Source organism: Primulina tabacum, chromosome 9 (genome assembly GCF_025594145.1).
Source record: "Primulina tabacum isolate GXHZ01 chromosome 9, ASM2559414v2, whole genome shotgun sequence".
Classification (NCBI taxonomy): Eukaryota; Viridiplantae; Streptophyta; class Magnoliopsida; order Lamiales; family Gesneriaceae; genus Primulina; species Primulina tabacum.
In genome coordinates, this window is record NC_134558.1 from 4,641,821 (window position 1) to 4,661,941 (window position 20,121).

At 35.3% G+C, this 20,121-nt stretch overlaps 1 protein-coding gene across 1 annotated transcript; it reads right to left on the bottom strand.

Moving 5' to 3' along the window:
- Positions 1-2,532: 2,532 nt before the first annotated feature.
- On the bottom strand, positions 2,533-4,387 carry LOC142556452 (uncharacterized). The gene is made up of 2 exons (XM_075667916.1): positions 2,785-4,387; positions 2,533-2,685 (listed from the first exon to the last, which is right to left on the bottom strand). Exons 1-2 carry the CDS (start codon positions 3,605-3,607, stop codon positions 2,657-2,659), a joined length of 852 nt encoding a protein of 283 aa, XP_075524031.1. The 5' UTR covers positions 3,608-4,387; the 3' UTR covers positions 2,533-2,656.
- Between the last annotated feature and the right edge of the window lie 15,734 nt (positions 4,388-20,121).

Genomic DNA, 20,121 nt, shown 5'->3' on the forward strand with positions numbered 1-20,121 from the left:
GAAAATCAGAATCAGTATAACCCACATGTGCCAACTGTGAAGCCGAATAAACCAACATATACCCTCTAGTTCTGCGAAGATACTTGAGAATATGCTTTACAGCAATCCAGTGCTCTGGTCCTGGGTTTGACTGATATCTATTAAAAATCCCAACAGCATAACAAATATCTGGTCGAGTGCATAGCATAGCATACATAAGACTTCCTACAGCCGAAGCATAGGGAACTCTTTTCATGTATTCCACTTCACTTGGATTCTTGGGATTGTGGTCCTTTGACAAGTGAATTCCATGTCTAAAAGGTGTTTGACCTTTCTTGGAATTTTGCATTGCATACCTCACCAATATTTTATCAATATATGAAGATTGAGATAAAGCAATCCATTTGTTCTTCCTATCCCGAAGGATTTGGATACCTAGAACATAACTTGCTTCTCCCAAGTCTTTCATGTCAAACTGTTGAGACAACCAATTTTTAGCAGATGTCATCACCCCTACATTATTCCCAATAAGTAGGATGTCATCAACATATAGCACAAGAAAAATCACCTTGTCATCCAAAATTTTCTTATAGACACAAGGTTCATCAAGATTTTGATCGAAACCATAATCTTTCACAGATTGATCAAATTTGATGTTCCAAGACCTAGACGCCTGCTTAAGTCCATAAATAGACTTTTTCAGTTTGCATACTTTATGCTCTTGACCGTTGTGAATAAAACCGTCTGGTTGTACCATATAAATGGTTTCGTCAAGATTTCCATTAAGAAATGCTGTCTTGACATCTATTTGCCACACCTCATAATCAAAATGAGCTGCAATGGATAAGAGGATCCGAATAGACTTTATCATAGCCATAGGTGAGAAGGTTTCATCGTAATCGATTCCTTCTCTTTGGCTAAAACCTTTGGCTACCAATCTAGCCTTAAATGTTTCCATTTTTCCGTCTATTCCTCTCTTCCTCTTGTAGACCCACTTACACCCTATAGGTTTCACCCCTTCAGGAATGTCTACAAGAACCCATACGGAGTTAGTGTACATGGATCTCATTTCTGATTCCATGGCACTCCTCCATTGGTCAGCGTCAACATCCTCCATAGCTTCTTTGTACGTGATGGGATCCTCCTCTTGTTCAATTGGAACCGCATCAAACGATTCTCCATAGAGCAAGTATCTAGAAGGTGGTCGAATGACCCTCCCACTACGTCTAAGTTGTGGAGGTTCTTGGTTGATTGGAATTGATTGTCGTTGTCTTAAGTTCTCTTCTTGATCATTTCCTTCATTCTCCATTTGGATATGATGGGGTGACCGATCATTGGAACCAATGTTTTCAACCACTTCATTTGTTTGGAAACCAGTGGTTAATGGTGGTAGAAATGTGAATTCAAACTGAGTAGGTTCAGTGCGGATCTCTGGAGTAGATGATTCAGTAATCTCTTCCAAAAGAACCTTACTCTTTGATTCACTCTCTTCTATGTGCTTGTCCTCTAAAAAGGTTGCATTTGTACTTACAAATACCTTCTTGTCTTGAGGACTATAGAAGTAATATCCTCTTGTTCCCTTAGGATATCCAACAAACATGCATAATTCTGATCTAGGTTCCATTTTATCCATCTTTCTCTTTAGCACATAAGCATGACATCCCCATATCCGAATATGTCTTAGATTAGGCACGCGCCCATTCCACAATTCAAAAGGTGTTTTAGAGATAGACTTAGAAGGAACCATGTTCAATAAGTATATTGCAGTTTGGATAGCATATCCCCAAAAGGATGTACTGAGCTTAGAGAAACTTAGCATAGACCTAACCATGTCCAACAAAGTCCTATTTCTCCTTTCAGAGACACCATTCTGCTGAGGTGTAGCTGGTGCGCTCAATTGGGATATTATCCCATTATCTGATAAGTATGTTCTAAAGTCATTGGATAGATACTCGTCACCTCTGTCTGATCGAAGTGTTTTTATGCTCTTACCTAATTGTTTTTCCACTTCATTTCTGAATTCCTTGAACTTTTCAAAAGATTCAGATTTGTGGGACATTAGGTAAACATAACCGTATCTAGAGTAATCATCAGTGAATGTGATAAAATACTCAAATCCTCCTCTAGCTTGTACACTAATTGGTCCACATACATCAGTGTGCACTAATTCCAAAACTTCATTGGCTCTATGTCCTTTAGATTTAAAACACCTCTTAGTCATCTTACCTTCCAAACAGGATTCACATACAGGTAAGGATTCCACCTTCAAATTACTTAAAGGACCATCCTTTACCAACCGTTGAATTCTATTAAGGTTGATATGACCAAGTCTCAAGTGCCACAAATAAGTTTCATTAGTGGGAAACAATTTAATTCGTTTGTTGGATTCAATGTGATGCAAAGAGCTGTCATCATGTTTTAAGACATATAAATCGTTATTCAAATGTCCCTTGCAAATAAGGGCTTTATTCAAGGTAATATCAACCACCATTTGTGAAAAATAGACATAATATCCTTGTGTAAACAATAAAGCAACAAAATCAAATTTCTAGTCTCTGGAACATAATAACAATGTCTTAAAACCAAATGTTTATTATTCGAAAAATAAAGATAAACAATTCCAACAGCTTTTGCAGACACCACAGCCCCTGTGCCAACTCTTAGAGTATGTTCCCCTTCATTGAGGCTTCTTGTTACTTGGAACCCCTGCAAAGTATTGCATATATGATTAGTGGCTCCAGAATCTACAATCCAAGTATCAGTAGAATCAACCACTAAACAAGACTCAATAAAAAGATAACTCACCACTAGCCTGCTTCTTGGAAGCTAGGTATCCTTGGCAGTTTCTTTTCCAATGACCCTTTTCTCCACAGTGGAAACATTTTCCCTTAGGCTTGCCTTCTACCTTGACCTTCTTTTCATTTTGTTGTGGACCCTTCTTGTTGGGCTTTTTCCTTTTATTCCCATTTTTACCTTTCGGCTTGGAATAAGATGACCCAGCAGAAGCAACAACAAATGCATCACCAGTTTTAGTCTTAAGAACACTTTCAGCATTTTGGAGTTCCTTCATCAGCTCAGTCAGGGACATGTTTAGCTTATTCATGTTATAGCTAACCTTAAACTGTGAGAACATCTCAGGGAGAGTCTCAAGTGCCATGTCAACCTGAGTCTCTGATTTGATTTCAGCCCCTAACACCTCAGCCACGTTAAACTGAGCGATCAATGCAAGCATATGATCTCTCACGGGCGTCCCAGGTTTCATGCGCATGTTCATAATGGTTCTAATGGCTGCTTGTCGTGCCTGACGTCCTTGATGCTCAAACATTTCTTGGAGGCTATCCATGATTTTTGTAGCAGTGTCCATGTTCTGATGTTTCTGTTGCAGCACATTTGAGATGGATCCCAAAATGTAGCAACGGGCCATCTCATCAGAACTGATCCACTTATCATAAGCCTGCTTCTGAGCTACTGTGGACTCCGTCGTAGGCATCGATGGACAGGGTTCATTGAGCACAAACTTGTGTTTCTCCGCAGTTAAGACAATCAATAAATTACGTTTCCAATCAATGTAATTTTCTCCGACTAGTTGGTTGTTGGTTAATATCATAGACAGTGAATTTCCAGTCATTTTTCTGAAATTAAAATAAATTTAAATGAGCAATGCAATAAATAAAATTATATGTTATGCATGAAATGCATTTGTAGATCCCAAAAACTACTACAACACAGCAATTTACCTAAAACTCCAAAATACATAATTTTTTCTTTAGGAAAAAACATGTTATTTATAGCTAGGCTGAGACCCTCCCACTAAATTCAATATATCTAGCAACTCATGCAATATTAATTTAGTATTGCTTGATTTTTGCCATCAAAAGATATTGTAAAAATATTCTATAGGAAATTCTCACAATATCATTGACTTAAGTGTACACCCTTAAATTAATTATTTATCAAGTACCAAATTAATTATGTCACCTATAGGGTGGTCATAATTAATTTTACTATAAAATAATAATGGGTCCAATCAAGTAACCAAAACAATGTAGCCCTCCTATAGGGAGACCAATAAAATTGGCACGAGGCATACACAATTCTTACTAATGGACTATTAAGGGAGACCGTGGGTTTATTTAAAATATACCCTCTCACACTTAATATTTAAATTTAATTTTGGGTTTTATCCGATTAATAAAATCATGATTATTTTAACTCTTAAAATAGTTCAATTATTAATCAAAATATTTATTCTCTAAAAATAGAATAAATAAAATTTTATGCATGACAATATAGTACCTAAAGCGGTGTTTATGCAATCTACATGGCATGATGCATGAATGACAAATATAAGCAATAATTAAACAAGAACAAATTTATGGCCCAACCTAGACACAAAAAAAAAATTAAAGATCTAATTGAACCCAAATTGGCCCAATACTTCAATTTTTTTCAAAAAAATTTCCAGCCCAAGTAATAAATCCAGCATTATGGTTTGGCCCATGAATAATTTTCGGATCCGACCCGAAAGCCCATGACCCGAACCCGTGACCCATAGCCCGCGACCCGTCTTCTGCATCTCACCCTACAGAAAAATCACCGCCACCGCCGCCGCCGCTGGATTCGCTGGAATCTTGCGGAAGTGAAGATCTCCACCTGCGCCGGTCACCGAAAAACCATCGAGACACCATATCCAATTCGAAATCGGAAAAACATATGCTCGATTTTTCCAGATCCAGCGCCGAAAATTTGAATCTTTTCGCATCTCCTCCGCGCCGCTCCACCGTGAAGAACAACGCGATGAGAAGGACCGCAAATCACCTTCGCATTCATTCCTCATCCTCACGGTCGCGTGCTTCCGATTACGCGACCCAGATATGCTTTTTCATGGTGGTTTTCGGAATTTTCAAAACAGGTCCCTGACGATTTGAAGAAGATGCACTCTGGTCCCTGGAATGCTTTGGACGAAATTTCCGTCTAGTCCTTGTAGTTTTAATTGAATTGCATCCGGCCCTCCAGTTTTTTAATCAGAAACAGAAAGGCCCAAATCCGAAAAAATACAATAAAATTGCATGAAAATAACAAGGGGAAACATGGAGTCGTAATCCACCCCCTTGGTTACAGACTCGAAAATACGAAATACAATTTCACCAAAAACTAAGGCCATAAACTGTTCAAAATTTAAATCAATCCATTCAAACCACAATCACATAAATCTAACACCGCTTTAAACTAAAACATGCATAAATAATTAATTAATTTGAAATACGCAAAACAATATCAAAACCCGTGGCTCTGATACCATATGTTAGCCAAGATCGAGGAGATCGGATCACAAAAATTGATTTCTTGTGATTTCGATCAACTCTTCTTCACAGGATCAATTGTTCTACGTATTTTAACACGAATCAATTAATTACAGCACACAGAAAATAGAGATTACCTTTGAAGCGTGTTTCCGATATTTCTCTGCACTAGATCTACGCTCCAAACCTCCAAGCCTTCTCCGGTGTTCTCTCAAACTCTTAACGTAGGATTGTGTGTGGTCACAAGTTACAATATCACACATATATATAAAATATATTTGTGATATCTTGTAACAAAAAGATAATGACAATATCTTTTAGAATATAAATTTAAATGAACAGAATATATTAGACCATATCTAGAAGATTCGATGATAAACTTCCATGTAATATATAGTCCAGATAAATTTATCCCACATATACCATAAATTATAACTCATATAATTTATCCGAGTTTATATTAGAGCCACCAAAGGGACCTGGTCGGATTCAATTAAATTAAGCTCCAATAAACTAATTTGATCCAATCAACTCATGATTAATCAAAATAATTTATTAATCTTATTCTACTCCACTAAAAGAATAAAATTGCACTCTCAAATTAATTGATATTACTGAAACACAAAATGAATAATTATATCCTCTGATTTATCGACCCAACAGTAAATTCCTAGTATCAATTATTTATGGATTAAGAACACCAAAAGGAAATGCAACTGAGGGTTAAATGTGTAATTCAAACGATGCTCCGTTTGTTTGTTCCTCGATGTTTAGGGCTTAAACCCGTTAGAAAAAGCCTGCTTGTTCGGATATTCACTGTACTGCTTCGAATTTAATAATTTATTATTTCAAAATTTTATTTATTTGTAGAATGTGTGTGATGATCATGGCTCCCATAAAAACTTTTATACAATTTTTTCAAAGATTGTTCTCGGATTTTACAGCAAAAACTCTTGTGAGATCGTCTCACAAATCAATTTATGAGATAAATATCCGACTTAGCTCAACTCATGAAAAAATATTATTTTTATGAAAAATGTTATTTTTATGATATGTATGAATTGGGTTTACTTGTCTCACGAATATAATTCATGAGACGGTATACCAACTCCAAATTTGAGCAAAAACTTGTGTGAGATGGTCTCACGGGTCGTATTTTGTGAGACGGATCTCTTATTTGGGTCATCCATGAAAAATTATTACTTTTTATACTAAGAGTATTACTTTTTTGAATATGTCTCTTGTGAGATGGTCTCACGAATCTTTATCTGTGAGACGGGTCAACCCTACCGATGTTCACAATAAAAAGTAATACTTTTAGCATAAAAAGTAATATTTTTTCATGGATGACCCAAATAAGATATCTGTCTCACAAAATATGACCCGTGAGACCGTCTCACACAAGTTTTTGCTTACTTTTTATTGTGAATATTGGTAGGGTTGACCCGTCTGACAAATAAAGATTTATGAGACCGTATCACAAGAAATATACTCCCAAATTTTATAAATTGGAATGTCAGATGAATTTATCATGATTACTATTAAAAATACTTAAATTGATATGCAACGGATTCGAGATTCATTTGAATTTAGTCAATCCAAAAAAATTAGGTAATTTGATATAATGTAATTGGAAACGGCCACCGAAAAATCCACAAATCAAAACGCATCGAAGAAGTTTAAATTCAAACGATCAGTAGCTGTTTGACGCATCCCGAACAATATTGAAGGGAAAAATACCGAAGCTGGTTAGCGAGGGTTCGGTCGACCTTACCCCTGCGGGCACTGCCTGCAGGGATTAATCCAACGGCTCGGATTTTTTCGAGCCAATTTTTTTTTTTCTTTTTACAGGGAGGTGGGCCCGGATCACTCATGTGGAGTGATCCGGGCCGTTCATTGCCCGTGCAGGCAGTGCCTGCACGGGTAGGTTGAAACAAACCGTTAGCGAGAGGCAGCCCCACTATTTTCGTAGTCCCCTCGAGCTGTGAAATAGACGGCCTCGATTTTTGTTGTTGTTGATGATCAACGGTCAAAATAACGTGGTCGTTGTGCAACAATCAACATATACATTGTTATTATCATCTTTTGAATATAAAAATTCATTATATTTTTTTTTATCAACATGTTTAAGCTCGTGATAATTATTTGTTTTCGAATTAATAGAACAAATATTTGTGAAATTTTAAAAGTGTTTAATTATGCTAGTGACCAATTTTTCAGTATTTATCATTCTACTTCTGATTTAATTTTAATACATTATTGCAACATTGCAGGTATTTTTAGTGCACATGTTAAATTTAGTGATGATGTTGTATTCAATGTATTAATGGCATGAAAGTAAAATGGAAAAAAATTTAGAAATTACTGAAATATTTTTATGTTATTTTGTTTTATATCATAGACTTAAACTAGATGATTTAAAGAAATCCAAATATTAAATTATGATTCTATATATCTTACTATGGAAACGTTTTCATTTACCTAATTGATTTTGTTTAATATTATAACTCATTTATATTATATTTATAATGAATAGAACATCAAATATGGTGGACAAATTGTTCCACATGAACCACAATATACTACCACTAATAATATCACTTTTCGATTTATTAAAGTACAACTTTTAGTAAGAGAATGGACGAAACGTTTATGAGGATCCTCAAGTTCCAATCAAGAACTTGATAATTATTTTACCATTACTTTTGATTTTAATGATGCAGATGAGTACATTTTCAACATATTGCGATGATTGTCGTAAAAAACACAACTATATCCAATTTTGTATATATGGCAAAAGAAATTATAGTTTGTCTCGTTTCAACTCTTGCAGTAGAACAAGCTTTTAGTATCAAATGAAATATATTTCTTAAATCATATATTTATGTGTGTGTAGCTACTCGAGTAGAAACAATTAAAACTTGAACTCGACTCGACTCGAGATCAATCAATTCAAGCTCGAGACAAATTTTGACCGGAGCACTCACGAATAGCGTGAAGGACTCCCTTTGCATAATTTTTAACAAGAATTGTATTTAAGGCCTCATCTTATCCCAAAATTTCACTTTTGTTGCATCCATGTCTGACTCGAGTTCTCCATATCCATTAGACGGGTCGACCTGATCTATACTTGTTAGTTGTCCTACATCAATTGGATAAAATACATGAGAGTTGCATATATGGACTTGGACAATCCTCCCCCCTTGAGCTACCTTTTTGCGTTGAATTAAGTCCAAATTCCAATCTTAACATGGTATCAAAACTTAGGTTCCACCGTTACGTGTTGGACTGCCCATAGGTCATTTGTAAACTTCACGCTCCAGATATTCATTTCTGTGAGTAAGGGGGATGTGTTAGTTGTCCTACATCGGTTGGATAAAATCTTTGAGAGTTGTATATATGGTCTGGTCAATCTTCCCTCATTGAGCTGGATTTTGAAGTTGGGTTAGGTCCAAGCTACAATCTTAACATGGTATCAGAGCTCAGGTTCTACAGTTATGTGTTAGATTGTCCATAGTTGAGACACTCGTTCTGCCCATAATTGGGTCATTTGTAAACTTCACAGTCCAGATGTTCATTCCTGAGTGTGAGGGGTGAGTGTTAGTTGCCTCACATCGGTTAGATAAAATACATGAGAGTTGCATATATGGACTTGGACAATCCTTGCGTGGAGTTAGGTCCAAGTTCCAATCTTAAAATGGTATCAAAACTCAGGTTTCACCGTTACGTGTTGGACTGCCCATTGGTCATTTTTAAACTTCACGCTCCAGATGTTTATTCCTGTGAGTGAGGGGGATGTGTTAGTTGTCCTACATCGGTTGGATAAAATCCTTGGGAGTTGTATATATGGTCTGGATAATCTTCCCTCATTGAGCTGGTTTTTGAAGTTGGGTTAGGTCCAAGCTACAATCTTAACATGGTATCAGTCAGAGCTCAGATTCTACCGTTATGTGTTAGATTGCTCATAGTTGGGACACTCATTCTGCCCATAATTGGGTCATTTGTATTCTTCACGCTCCAGATATTCATTCCTGGGTGTGAGAAGTGTGTGTTAGTTGTCTCACATCGGTTAGATAAAATCCCTGAGAGTTGCATATATAGATTTGAACAATCTTCTCCTCTTGAACTAGTTTTTGGGATTTAGTTAGGTTCAAGTCCTAATCTTAATACGATATCAGAGCTCAGGTTCCAACATTATGTATTAGACTGCCCATAGTTGGCCGTCCGTTCTTTCCATAATTGGGTCATTTGTAAACTTCACGCTCTAGATGTTCATTCCTAGGAGTGAGTGAGGTGTGTTAGTTGTCTCACATCAGTTGGATAAAATATCTGAGAGTTGCATATATGGACTTGGACAATCCTCCCTTCTTGAGCTAGCTTTTGAAGTTGAGTTAGGTCCAAGTTCTAATCTTAACAATACTTATACTGAAAAATAATAGTTTTGACATAAAAAAAATATTTTTCAATGGTCAGATCGGCCCAAAGATTCGTTTTATAAATTGATCCATGAGATGATCGCATATGAATTTTTGTGATAAAGTTATACATCTTTGCCTCTACAATTCATATATTTCAATTTATTATCCATATATTATACATATTTTATCATTCCAACTATTTCAGCCTTCCATGACTGGAATATTTATTCCTCTTCTAAATTGCACTAGAAAAATTAGAATATATTTTTACGTTGGAGATCAAAGTTTGAGAAACGGCTCAAACTTTTTTTCAAAAGAGAGGGCTGAAAATTGAGAGAGACAGGAGAGTGATTTTCAAAAATTGTGTTCTTTTGGAGGCTAGGATTTTTCGAAACATTGTGAATGAATTGTGTTTAACCCTAAGCCTAATACACATATATATAAGCTTAGGGCCCATTAATTAAATTAAATACTTAATGGGCTTAATCAATTAATTATTCTAGTCCAACTAGTTTAATTAATTAATTAATCTTTTAAAGTCCAATTAAGAACCTGAATAATATGTATGTTGCACTTGTACTCATACAAGCCCATTATACATGTACACATTATATTTAATTTAAATCCCTTATAAATTCAACATTGAATTTAATATTTAAATTATAAATTCAACTCTTTGAATTTATCACCTCCAAAATTTAATATTTATTAAACTCACCTTTTGAGTTTAATAAATTAAATCCTCAAATTTTATAAATTCAACTCCTTGAGTTTATTATATCCAAATTTTATAAATTCAACTTCTTGAATTTACTATCTCATAAATTCAACTCCTTGAATTTATTTTCTCAAAATTTAATTATCACAAAATTCAACTCCTTGAATTTACTATATCATAATATAAATTCAACTCCTTGAATTTATTCTCTCAACTGAATCAAATGATCCAGTGTTTGTGTGATCTTCAATGGTTCAGGGATACAGCTAGCCGTTAGTTCACAACTCCTTGTGATTCGGGACATAATCCTTTATTTGAGCTTACCCTAATTTGCCTCATTCTATGTATCAAAAATTGATCATGAAATTTTTAGAAATCATATTTCTGATTAAACCCATCGAATCATGGTAAGAGCGTCTAGTAGCAACGCCCCATGATTCCCTAGGTATCACTAATAGTGCCTACAAGAACCAGTCGGTTATTATTAACGTACAGTACGGTCCCTTCATCTCATATATCCCGATCGAATCTGCAACCTTTGGTTCATCGAGGGTTGCATAATAATTCGATAACTATGTGACACATATAAATAGTGGCATCGTATGTACTATTGGAGAACTCCTTCTCCAACGTACATCTCATACTCTGGCCAGATATTCCATGCACTATTATTTCATCAGATCACATAGGATATCCACACCCGTAGGTGAGCGGTGAATTCCCGACTACAATGCACTGGCTCCTATATGTGTCTTAATTGTACCCAAGTTCGTCACCTGATGACTCTCCTGGAGCCGGTAAACGAGTCAAAGCACAACCCTAGTATATAAAGCCTCAGTGTTGTCCCGGGTCGTAAGGACTAATGGTGTACAATCATAACCACAAAATTATCCTCTCGATGAATGATAACCACTTGGAAAGTTCGAGGGAGGGTTGTTCGATATAATCATCATATGACTACCCATCTGCATGTTTGGACATCTCTATGCCCTTACCCAGAAACGCGGTACACAATATCACATATGCTAGTCTCGAGCTCAAGCGACCTTTATCCATGTTTTAGGTGGCTGAATCGACTAGGAACGAATTTAGATCATACAGTATTTACAAATGAGTTTCAACATCGAATTACGATTCATTTGTATTAAAGTATAATCAAGATCTTTATCTATGCTTGATAACATGTGTATACAGATAAAGAAATAACAAACCATGAAATAATGAATTATATTAAAATAAAGATTGTTCATTACAACTGAGTCAATAAAATCCTCAGCCAACAAGTGGCTTGCAGGGCATCTACTTTAACAAGATTGCCCATAGTTGGGACACTCGTTCTGCCCATAATTGGGTCATTTGTAAACTTCACGTTTCAGATGTTCATTCCTGGGTGTGAGGGGTCTGTGTTAGTTGTCTCACATCGGTTAGATAAAATCCATGAGAGTTGCATATATAGACTTGGACAATCTTCCCCTCTTGAGCTAGTTTTTGGAGTTGAGTTAGGTTCAAGCTCTAATCCTAACACGATATCAGAGCTCAGGTTCCACCGTTATGTATTGGCCTGCCCATAGTTGGCCTTCCGTTCTTTCCATAATTGGGTTATTCGTAAATTTCACGTTCCAGATGTTCATTTCTGGGAGTGAGTGAGGTGTGTTAGTTGTCTCACATCAGTTGGATAAAGTATTTGGGAGTTGTATATTTGGACTTGGACAATCCTCCCTCCTTGAGCTAGCTTTTGAAGTTGAGTTAGGTCTAAGTTCCAATATTAACAATACGTATACTGAAAAATAATAGTTTTGACATAAAAAAAATATTTTTCAATGGTCAGTTCGGGCCAAAGATTCGTCTTATAAAATTGATCCGTGAGATGGTCGCATATGAACTTTTGTGATAAAGTTATACATCTTTGCATGTATAATTCATGTATTTCAATTTATTATCCGTTTATTATGCATATTTTATCATTCCATCTTGTTCACCCTTCCATTGATATAATAAGGAAATACAATCTATTTTTTTTTAAAAAAAATATTATTATACATGAACATGATATTTTTCAAATTATTATTTAAAATACAAGTATCGCTATCGAGCCTCCATGAGATTAGCATATGTTAGCAAGTTACAAATTGAGGCACAATAAGTGCAAGCACATTCAAGCATTTATAGCAAAACTTCCCAATTGTGACTAATCAATACATAGTCATCTCCAAGCGTGTGGACACCAAATTGCTACGACTACTTTCACATTAAATTCGTTAAATTGGTCACCCGTGGATGGGTCTCACATCCTTCTTACAACACAAAAAAATCCGAGACTACACTCGAGTTCTGACACAAATATAAGTGAAATTGTAAATGTCAGAATAAATTCAATATCTTTTTTCAATTTCTTCTACTTCCATATTACCTATAAATCAAATCATGTCAAGGATAATATTTTTTTAGAGATGTCGTATAAATTCCTTTATTTTCGACGTATTATTTTACCAAAAGTGCTTAGATTTAATAAAAATGAAATATCGGGAAACAAAATGTCACGATCTCTATAACGTAAAGTAAGCCAAAATAGGCTAAAAAGTCGTGTCATAAAGAAGAACATTGGAATAAATCCTAAAAAAATTGAGTTTTGTAGGGGTAACAATCCCCATTTTCTTCATATTTGTCAGGATTCACACTCTTTTATCCCCTTTTTTCTATTAATTTTCGTCATAATTGATGCCCCATTTGTTTATTTTAGAAAAATCCACGCAACATTTGTTCTCCACTTCTGGAATTCATTTCTCACTCGCAAAATAAAATTAAATAAACAAAAAATCTTATAATACGTCTCATAATTCAATTTTGTGAACCACATTTACGACCCGATATATCTCATGAAAAATATTATTTATTTATTAAAAACATTATTTTCAAGGTAGATATGAGTCGGGTCGATTCCTCTCATGGACATAAACCTATGAGACGTTCTCACAAGAAACCTACTCAATTAAATATCATAATTTCCTTTTTAAACTTTTCTCAAAATATATTTCTTTCCATTTTTACATTTCTTGGCATGATCATTAATTACAATTATCAAAATTTTCATGAATTTTAGCATTATCATATAATATTTTAGTCATATCTATTAATATCTTTTTTAAATTAAAATATCTCAATATAGTTATTATCCACACAAGTGTGAACTCAAAATATTAAAAATATATATTTGCGGCACAAAATCTTAGGCAGAGTTTGGTTGCATTGATTCAGTAGGATTGTGTTCATTTTTTCATGGTAATCCAACGTTTGGTTTAACTTTTTTATTAAACTCAGCCTATGTACTCCCCAATGGACTAGACTGTATTACGTTGGTTAAAATAAACTCATGATTGAGCCCAATATTATTAATCCTTGTATCCGTCAAACGTATGTTTTCCTATAATACCCTTTCTCCCAACCAAGAAACCCAACAAAAAGATTCTTCCTCCATCTAAACAACAACGTACGAAGAAAGGGGTATGACTTAGGTTTTTGTTGTCTGCGACGAAATCTTCAGAAATCAGGTAAATAGTGTTGCAATAATTTGTTTCAAACATGTATTTGCAGAAGCTATTGTCAAAATTTAGTTTTGTTAGGTTACATTTTGCTGCTGTCAGTTGCGAAAGATTGAGAAATCTGAAGAGAATCTCACTGTGTCGGTAAATGACATTTCTTTATGTTTATGTTTTATGAAAGCTGATGTTTGATTTCCATTTTGGGTTGAAATTGTACTGATTTCAATCTTGTCTTCTTTTGTGTTTCTAGTTTCTCTGTTTGAGGCAACCATTGTATCTTTCTTTTGTAAGGTTATCTTCTGCCTAGCTTGTTTTCGATTTCATTTATGTTATATTTCATTTTAATCGTAAACCAAATTTGAATAAACATCTGTTAATTTCTTACTTAATACAATGTCAAAGACGGCCGTGTAAAAGTAATCGAAAATTTTTTTAAAGAGTGATGATTTTGTTAATAGTGAAGAAACCAATGATTTTCGTATTGTATTTTAATTTGTTTTGAAGTATGTTTTGATGTATTTTTAAATAAGCATCGGTAAACAAGAAATTTGTTGTTAAACCTACAATATTGTCTTCGTTTACAATAACTGTAATTATTGAAGGGTTTTTTGAAATGCATAGTTAACCACATTTTAAATTTTAATTTTTTGTGAAGTGTATCTTCGATAGATGACCATTATGCGTAGACACATTCTACTTTTTGTGATGCTGCACCAAATCATGTGCTGATCATTGTTGATTATGTTACTCATGAGACGACATGGACTGAAGTTATGTGTAAAACGACGTTACAAGACGCGTAGAACAACAGTGTCCTATAGCATGACACAAAGAATAAATGTGCAAATGAACCATTTGCACATGATTATTCAAATATGAGATGTTCAATGTGTGGTGAACTTGCGAATGAATAGGAATGCATTTGTACGATTGTGTTACTTGCTAATGTTGGAGGACTAGTCGAATCTAGATATGTCTATGTTGAAGAGAAGGTGAGCATGTTTCTGACTGTATTGGCTCATCACAAGAAAAATAGACTTGTTGGTCATGACTATGTACGTAGTGGCCACACAATCAACACCCATTTCCATCAGTCCTCCGATCAATTCTCATGTTACATCCTATACTATTGGTTAAACCATCCCCTGTCAATGATTCTTGCACAATGAATCTTGGAAATGGTTCAAGGTAAGGTAAAACCATTTTTAACAACTTGTACAAAATAAACATTTGAACTACTCATGTATGAAGTTTGTGATAGTTAAATTGATGTGAAGTTATTATCATTAAATTGTACTGGGATGTCTTGGTGCATTGAACGGAACATATATAAGTGTACATGTATCTACCATGGACAAGGCACGATATAGAACAAGAAAAGGTACTATTGCAGTCAACGTTCTTGGGGTTTGCGACCGTGACATGAAGTTCGTATATGCACTTACGGGGTGGGAGAGATCTTTAGCAGATGTCAGGGTTCTTAAAGATGCATTGACTCGTGACGACACACTGAAAGTTCCAAGAGGTTTTGATATTATGATTTTTTATTCTCAATCGTGAAGTATGAGACTTATTTTTGAAGTATTATTTGCATATTTTGTTATTTCTTTCCTCTGAAATTTAGTGCTTATTTAATGATAATGACCTAATAACTAATTTCTTATTTTTAGGTTGTTATTACCTATGTGATAATTTTTTTTTCTTCTAGGGATAGGAATCAGAAGCTTATTTGGCCAGTATTTCATTTTAAAAAAAGAGAAACTTGATCCCGAACCCTACTAGAATCTGACCGATTGGGTATTCGGCTAGTCGGATAGCAAAACACTACTCGACCAAATTGGGTACCCGAACCAAACTGCCTGAAACCCGAACATCCGACCCGTGTCCACGCCTATTTTGTAACGTACCGTACTTTTAAACTATTTAAATTTTGCGGAAAATAAAAATGTTCTTAAATAATTAACAACCTCACAAAATACACTTGTAAATAAAATGTTTGATCAAATATTTAGAATGTAAACAAACTTGCAACAAGTGCTTGTTTAAAACAACAAAAAGTAATTCGTTAATCAGAGTAAATGAGTTCAACATGCATAGAAATCCTTAAAACTTAAGTGGTCCTCAAGTTAGTCCTCCGCCCAGTCCGAGTCATCTCACTGGTCTCCGCCTCTCGTCTCCTCAAACTCGTCATCACCTGCATCGATCAAGTCTAGTGAGTCTAAAGACTCAATATGTATAAACTGGGAATAGAAATTAACGTATAATACAACCACATGCATTTTAAAGTAGCGCATACAAACTTAAATCTTGAACATACATACGTAAAAATAGACGTGCCATCAATTCATAAACATTTTCATAAACGTGCTTGCATCGTACATAAGTAAACATGAATCATCAACATCATTTTGTGTAGAAATATGTTTCAAAGCAAGTGACTCATAACATAGGACGACTGATCAGACTAAACCACAGTACTGGACTGGCAGAGATGTCCACTACCACATACATAAGATCTCCGGCCATACTTTACCGGGTGGATTGGTCTCTGGTCATACTTTACCGCTTTCCAATCCTGATCAAAACCCGGTCATACTTTACCTCGGTGGAGAGGTCCCCGGACACGTTCTCCTGGCTTCCAAACCCATTCATATTTTGTCACAAGACAATTAGCATACCTCAAAAATATAAAATATTTTCTTTTGCTCGTCGAACATACTTACATAGCGTTGAGGGATTCGTTGGATCTCACTTGGGCTACTGCTGCACATGCTAAAACTTATTTCAAGCAACTCAAATTTTATAACTTAATCATGTCAATCGTACTCACTACCAAAATAATTAAATAACTTGTGACTTTCTAGACCACTCGGAACTTGACCATGTTCAACCATCATACTAAACTGTAACATCGATCCACAAAAACAATCCCAATATGAAGTATAAACATTCCCCAAACAATGGAAGACACAGACCAAGACTGCCCAAAATAGTAACACAAACAACCCTGAACTAGCGCCTAAGTGTCGAGACATGCAGCGCTGCGGCGCTAACAGCACCGAAGTGCTAACGCTGTGGCGCCACACGGGCAGCACCATGGCGCTAAAAACATTGAAACGTTGGTGTTGCGGCTCCACGAGGACAGCGTCGCGGCACCCGACCTGCGAAACATTTTCCCAAAAACGATTCTTGATCCAAACTCTAAGCCATGCCCAACCGACTCGAACCAACCCATCGAGACACATCCTAAGACGCTAAGACATTGACTCAAACCCATACAAATGCCCCAAACATTCCTCAAGAAATGAAACACAACCACAACGCATCACAATCCCATAAACTCGAAATTCGGCATTATTCACTTCCCTACGACTTCTATTGAAACCAAAACCTTACCGACTCGAAACGAAGCATCAACTAGCATTTGATCACAACACATGACACACCAAAATGCAGCAATGACTACTCGGCGATTCCCAACGAATCCTGCAACCAAATAACTCAAGAAACATGAAGAACATATTTTTAAAAACGTCACAGTTTGAGCAGTCACACGAAAATAATCATAACTCACTTGTTTCTTGTCCGAAAATTACGAATTTACTGTCGAATCGAAGGTATCAAAGAGTAATACGTTTTATATGTTGATTGTTTTTCCAGAAAGTTGATCGAAAATTTACAGTACTCGAAATGAAAATAGATTCGGTTTTGAGATCTAAAATTTTGATCCAAAATCGTTTCAAACATTTTTTCTCACGCTTTTGCATAACATATACAGATTTTTCATACAATATACATCTAAATATTTATTATGACAACACTATAACAAATATGGCTTTTCGCAGCACGCAAATTCTCTTTCCGCGGCGCACATTGCACGCTGCGAAATTGAAAGCCGTTGAAAGTTCAAGATTATCCACAGCGTACATGTGCACGCTGTTAATAATTATCAACGGCGTGTATATGTACGCCGTTAATATAACTATCCGCAGCGTGCAATGTACGCCGTTGATATTCAAAAAAATCTAAATATTAGCGACGGTTTTTCACAAAACCGTCGCTAATTGGCGACAGTTTAAAACCGAAGACACCATCGCTAAAGTAACGAAGGTTTATTATCCGTCGCAAAATTAACGACGGCATTTAAATTTAACGACGGTTACAAAACTGTCGCTACATTTCGCGACTGTTTAAAAACCGTCGCTAAAGTTTACGTAAAAATAAAAAAATTTACTTTTATAATTTAATAAATTTTAAAAAAAACTACAATAAAACTATGATATATTGACTGATGATCTTAACTAACACTTAAAAAATTAACCAAAAATTGAAACAAAAAAATGTACCTAAATCGAAATTAAAATCTTATAAGAGAGAAAAATTTTAAGTATTGTGAAGTGGTGTGGAGTAAAGTGGAACGGAAATCGGATATTTATAGATAATTTGCGACTATTAGCGACGGTTTTCCATCATACCGTCGCTATTAGAGACATTTTAAATATAATCGTCGCTGATTTACGGCTATGAGCGACGGTTTTTAAAAACCGTCGCCGACTTTAAATCGGCGACGGTTTACGTTTACCGTTTATAAAGATAGCGACGGTTTCAAAAACCGTCGCAAATGTTAAATTAGCGACGGTTTGACCAAAACCATTGCTAATTTAAAAATTCGCATCCATTTTCAACAGCGTGCTTTTAATGCATGCCGTGAATGTATAGGGTATTAACAGCGCACATTATTGCACGCTGCGGATAGTATATAATATTACTTTACGCAGCGTGTTTTTAATGCGCGGCGTTAATGTATATGTTATTAATGGCGCGCATTAAAAGCACGCTGCGAAAAGTATATAATATTTACAGCACACATAAATGCACGCTGCAGATATTATTTTCCGCAGCGTGCTTTTAATGCACGCCGTTATTTCTGTCAAGTACAACAATATTAATAGCGCACATATTGATGCACGCCGTTAAAAGTACTATTCGCAGCGTGCTTTTAATGCACGCTGTTGATGATGTGCTGCGGAAAATCATTTTTCTTGCAGTGCAAGATCGATGCGAAAAACGAAAGATTATACATGCCTCGATGATTTAAACTCACGAAACGACTAATAACGAAGCGAGAAGATGCGAGAACCGATCCGAGACGACTTGCGGCACGATTCTTGTTGCTAAATAAACGTGAGTCTACTGAAGAAAATTGTAGGGGAAAGGTTGGCTGCTGAATACTCTAAGAACCCTAGTTTCTTATCAAAAGCAAGAATGCCAAGTGTGTGCCGATGGGTGTGTAATAGTTTAGGTAAGAATTTTGTTTAATTAATTAATTAGGGGCTAAAGAAATACTTAGTTAAATAATTAGGGATAAAATACTACTAATCTAATTATTTAACCCTACTCAAAGGTTTAATAAAATAATTTACAAGGTTTAAAAATCCACATTACTCAACTTAGTATTTTTGAAAAGTTTAAAATCTCAAATTCACTTAATTAATTAAATTAGGCTTTAAAATGCTTAAAATTCTATAAATAATTTAAAATATCAATCTCCTTGACTTGAAATAAAATACCGCAATAACAGACAACGCCTAAATCGTCTCCAATCTCTTTTTCCGATCCCGTATCGAATATTCTTCTGAAACATAAAACTCAAAAAAATATTTTAACGTGCATCAAATTAACATGCACTAATTTAAAATAATGCAAATCATAAATCAAGCTGTCACGCCCCGAAACTCGGGATTGACACCGGCGTTGTTTAACAATCACACAATCGAAACAACAAGCCTTTCGTAGCACAGTATAAACCGAAACCAGTTTATATATCATAATCTCAATGAAATAACAATTGTCTTTACAATACCGAATTAAAGAAGACGACAGAGTTTTAATGCGGAAACGTAAATAATAACTTAAACATAATCGATTTCCTTGAGCATTCACCATCCCCAAAACTGCTCGGATTCTTCCTCCTCAATCTGTTCTTCGGACTTATCTGGGAAGGGTTGTAAGGGGGGTGAGTATTTTGGGAATACTCAGTAAATGGGAGACTTTGAACACAACATAACCAATTTAATAACAATTTCAAAACATATCATAAACGTACATCATGCTTTTCATAATCGTAACGTAAATTTCATAACATAATAACACTGCGATTTTTC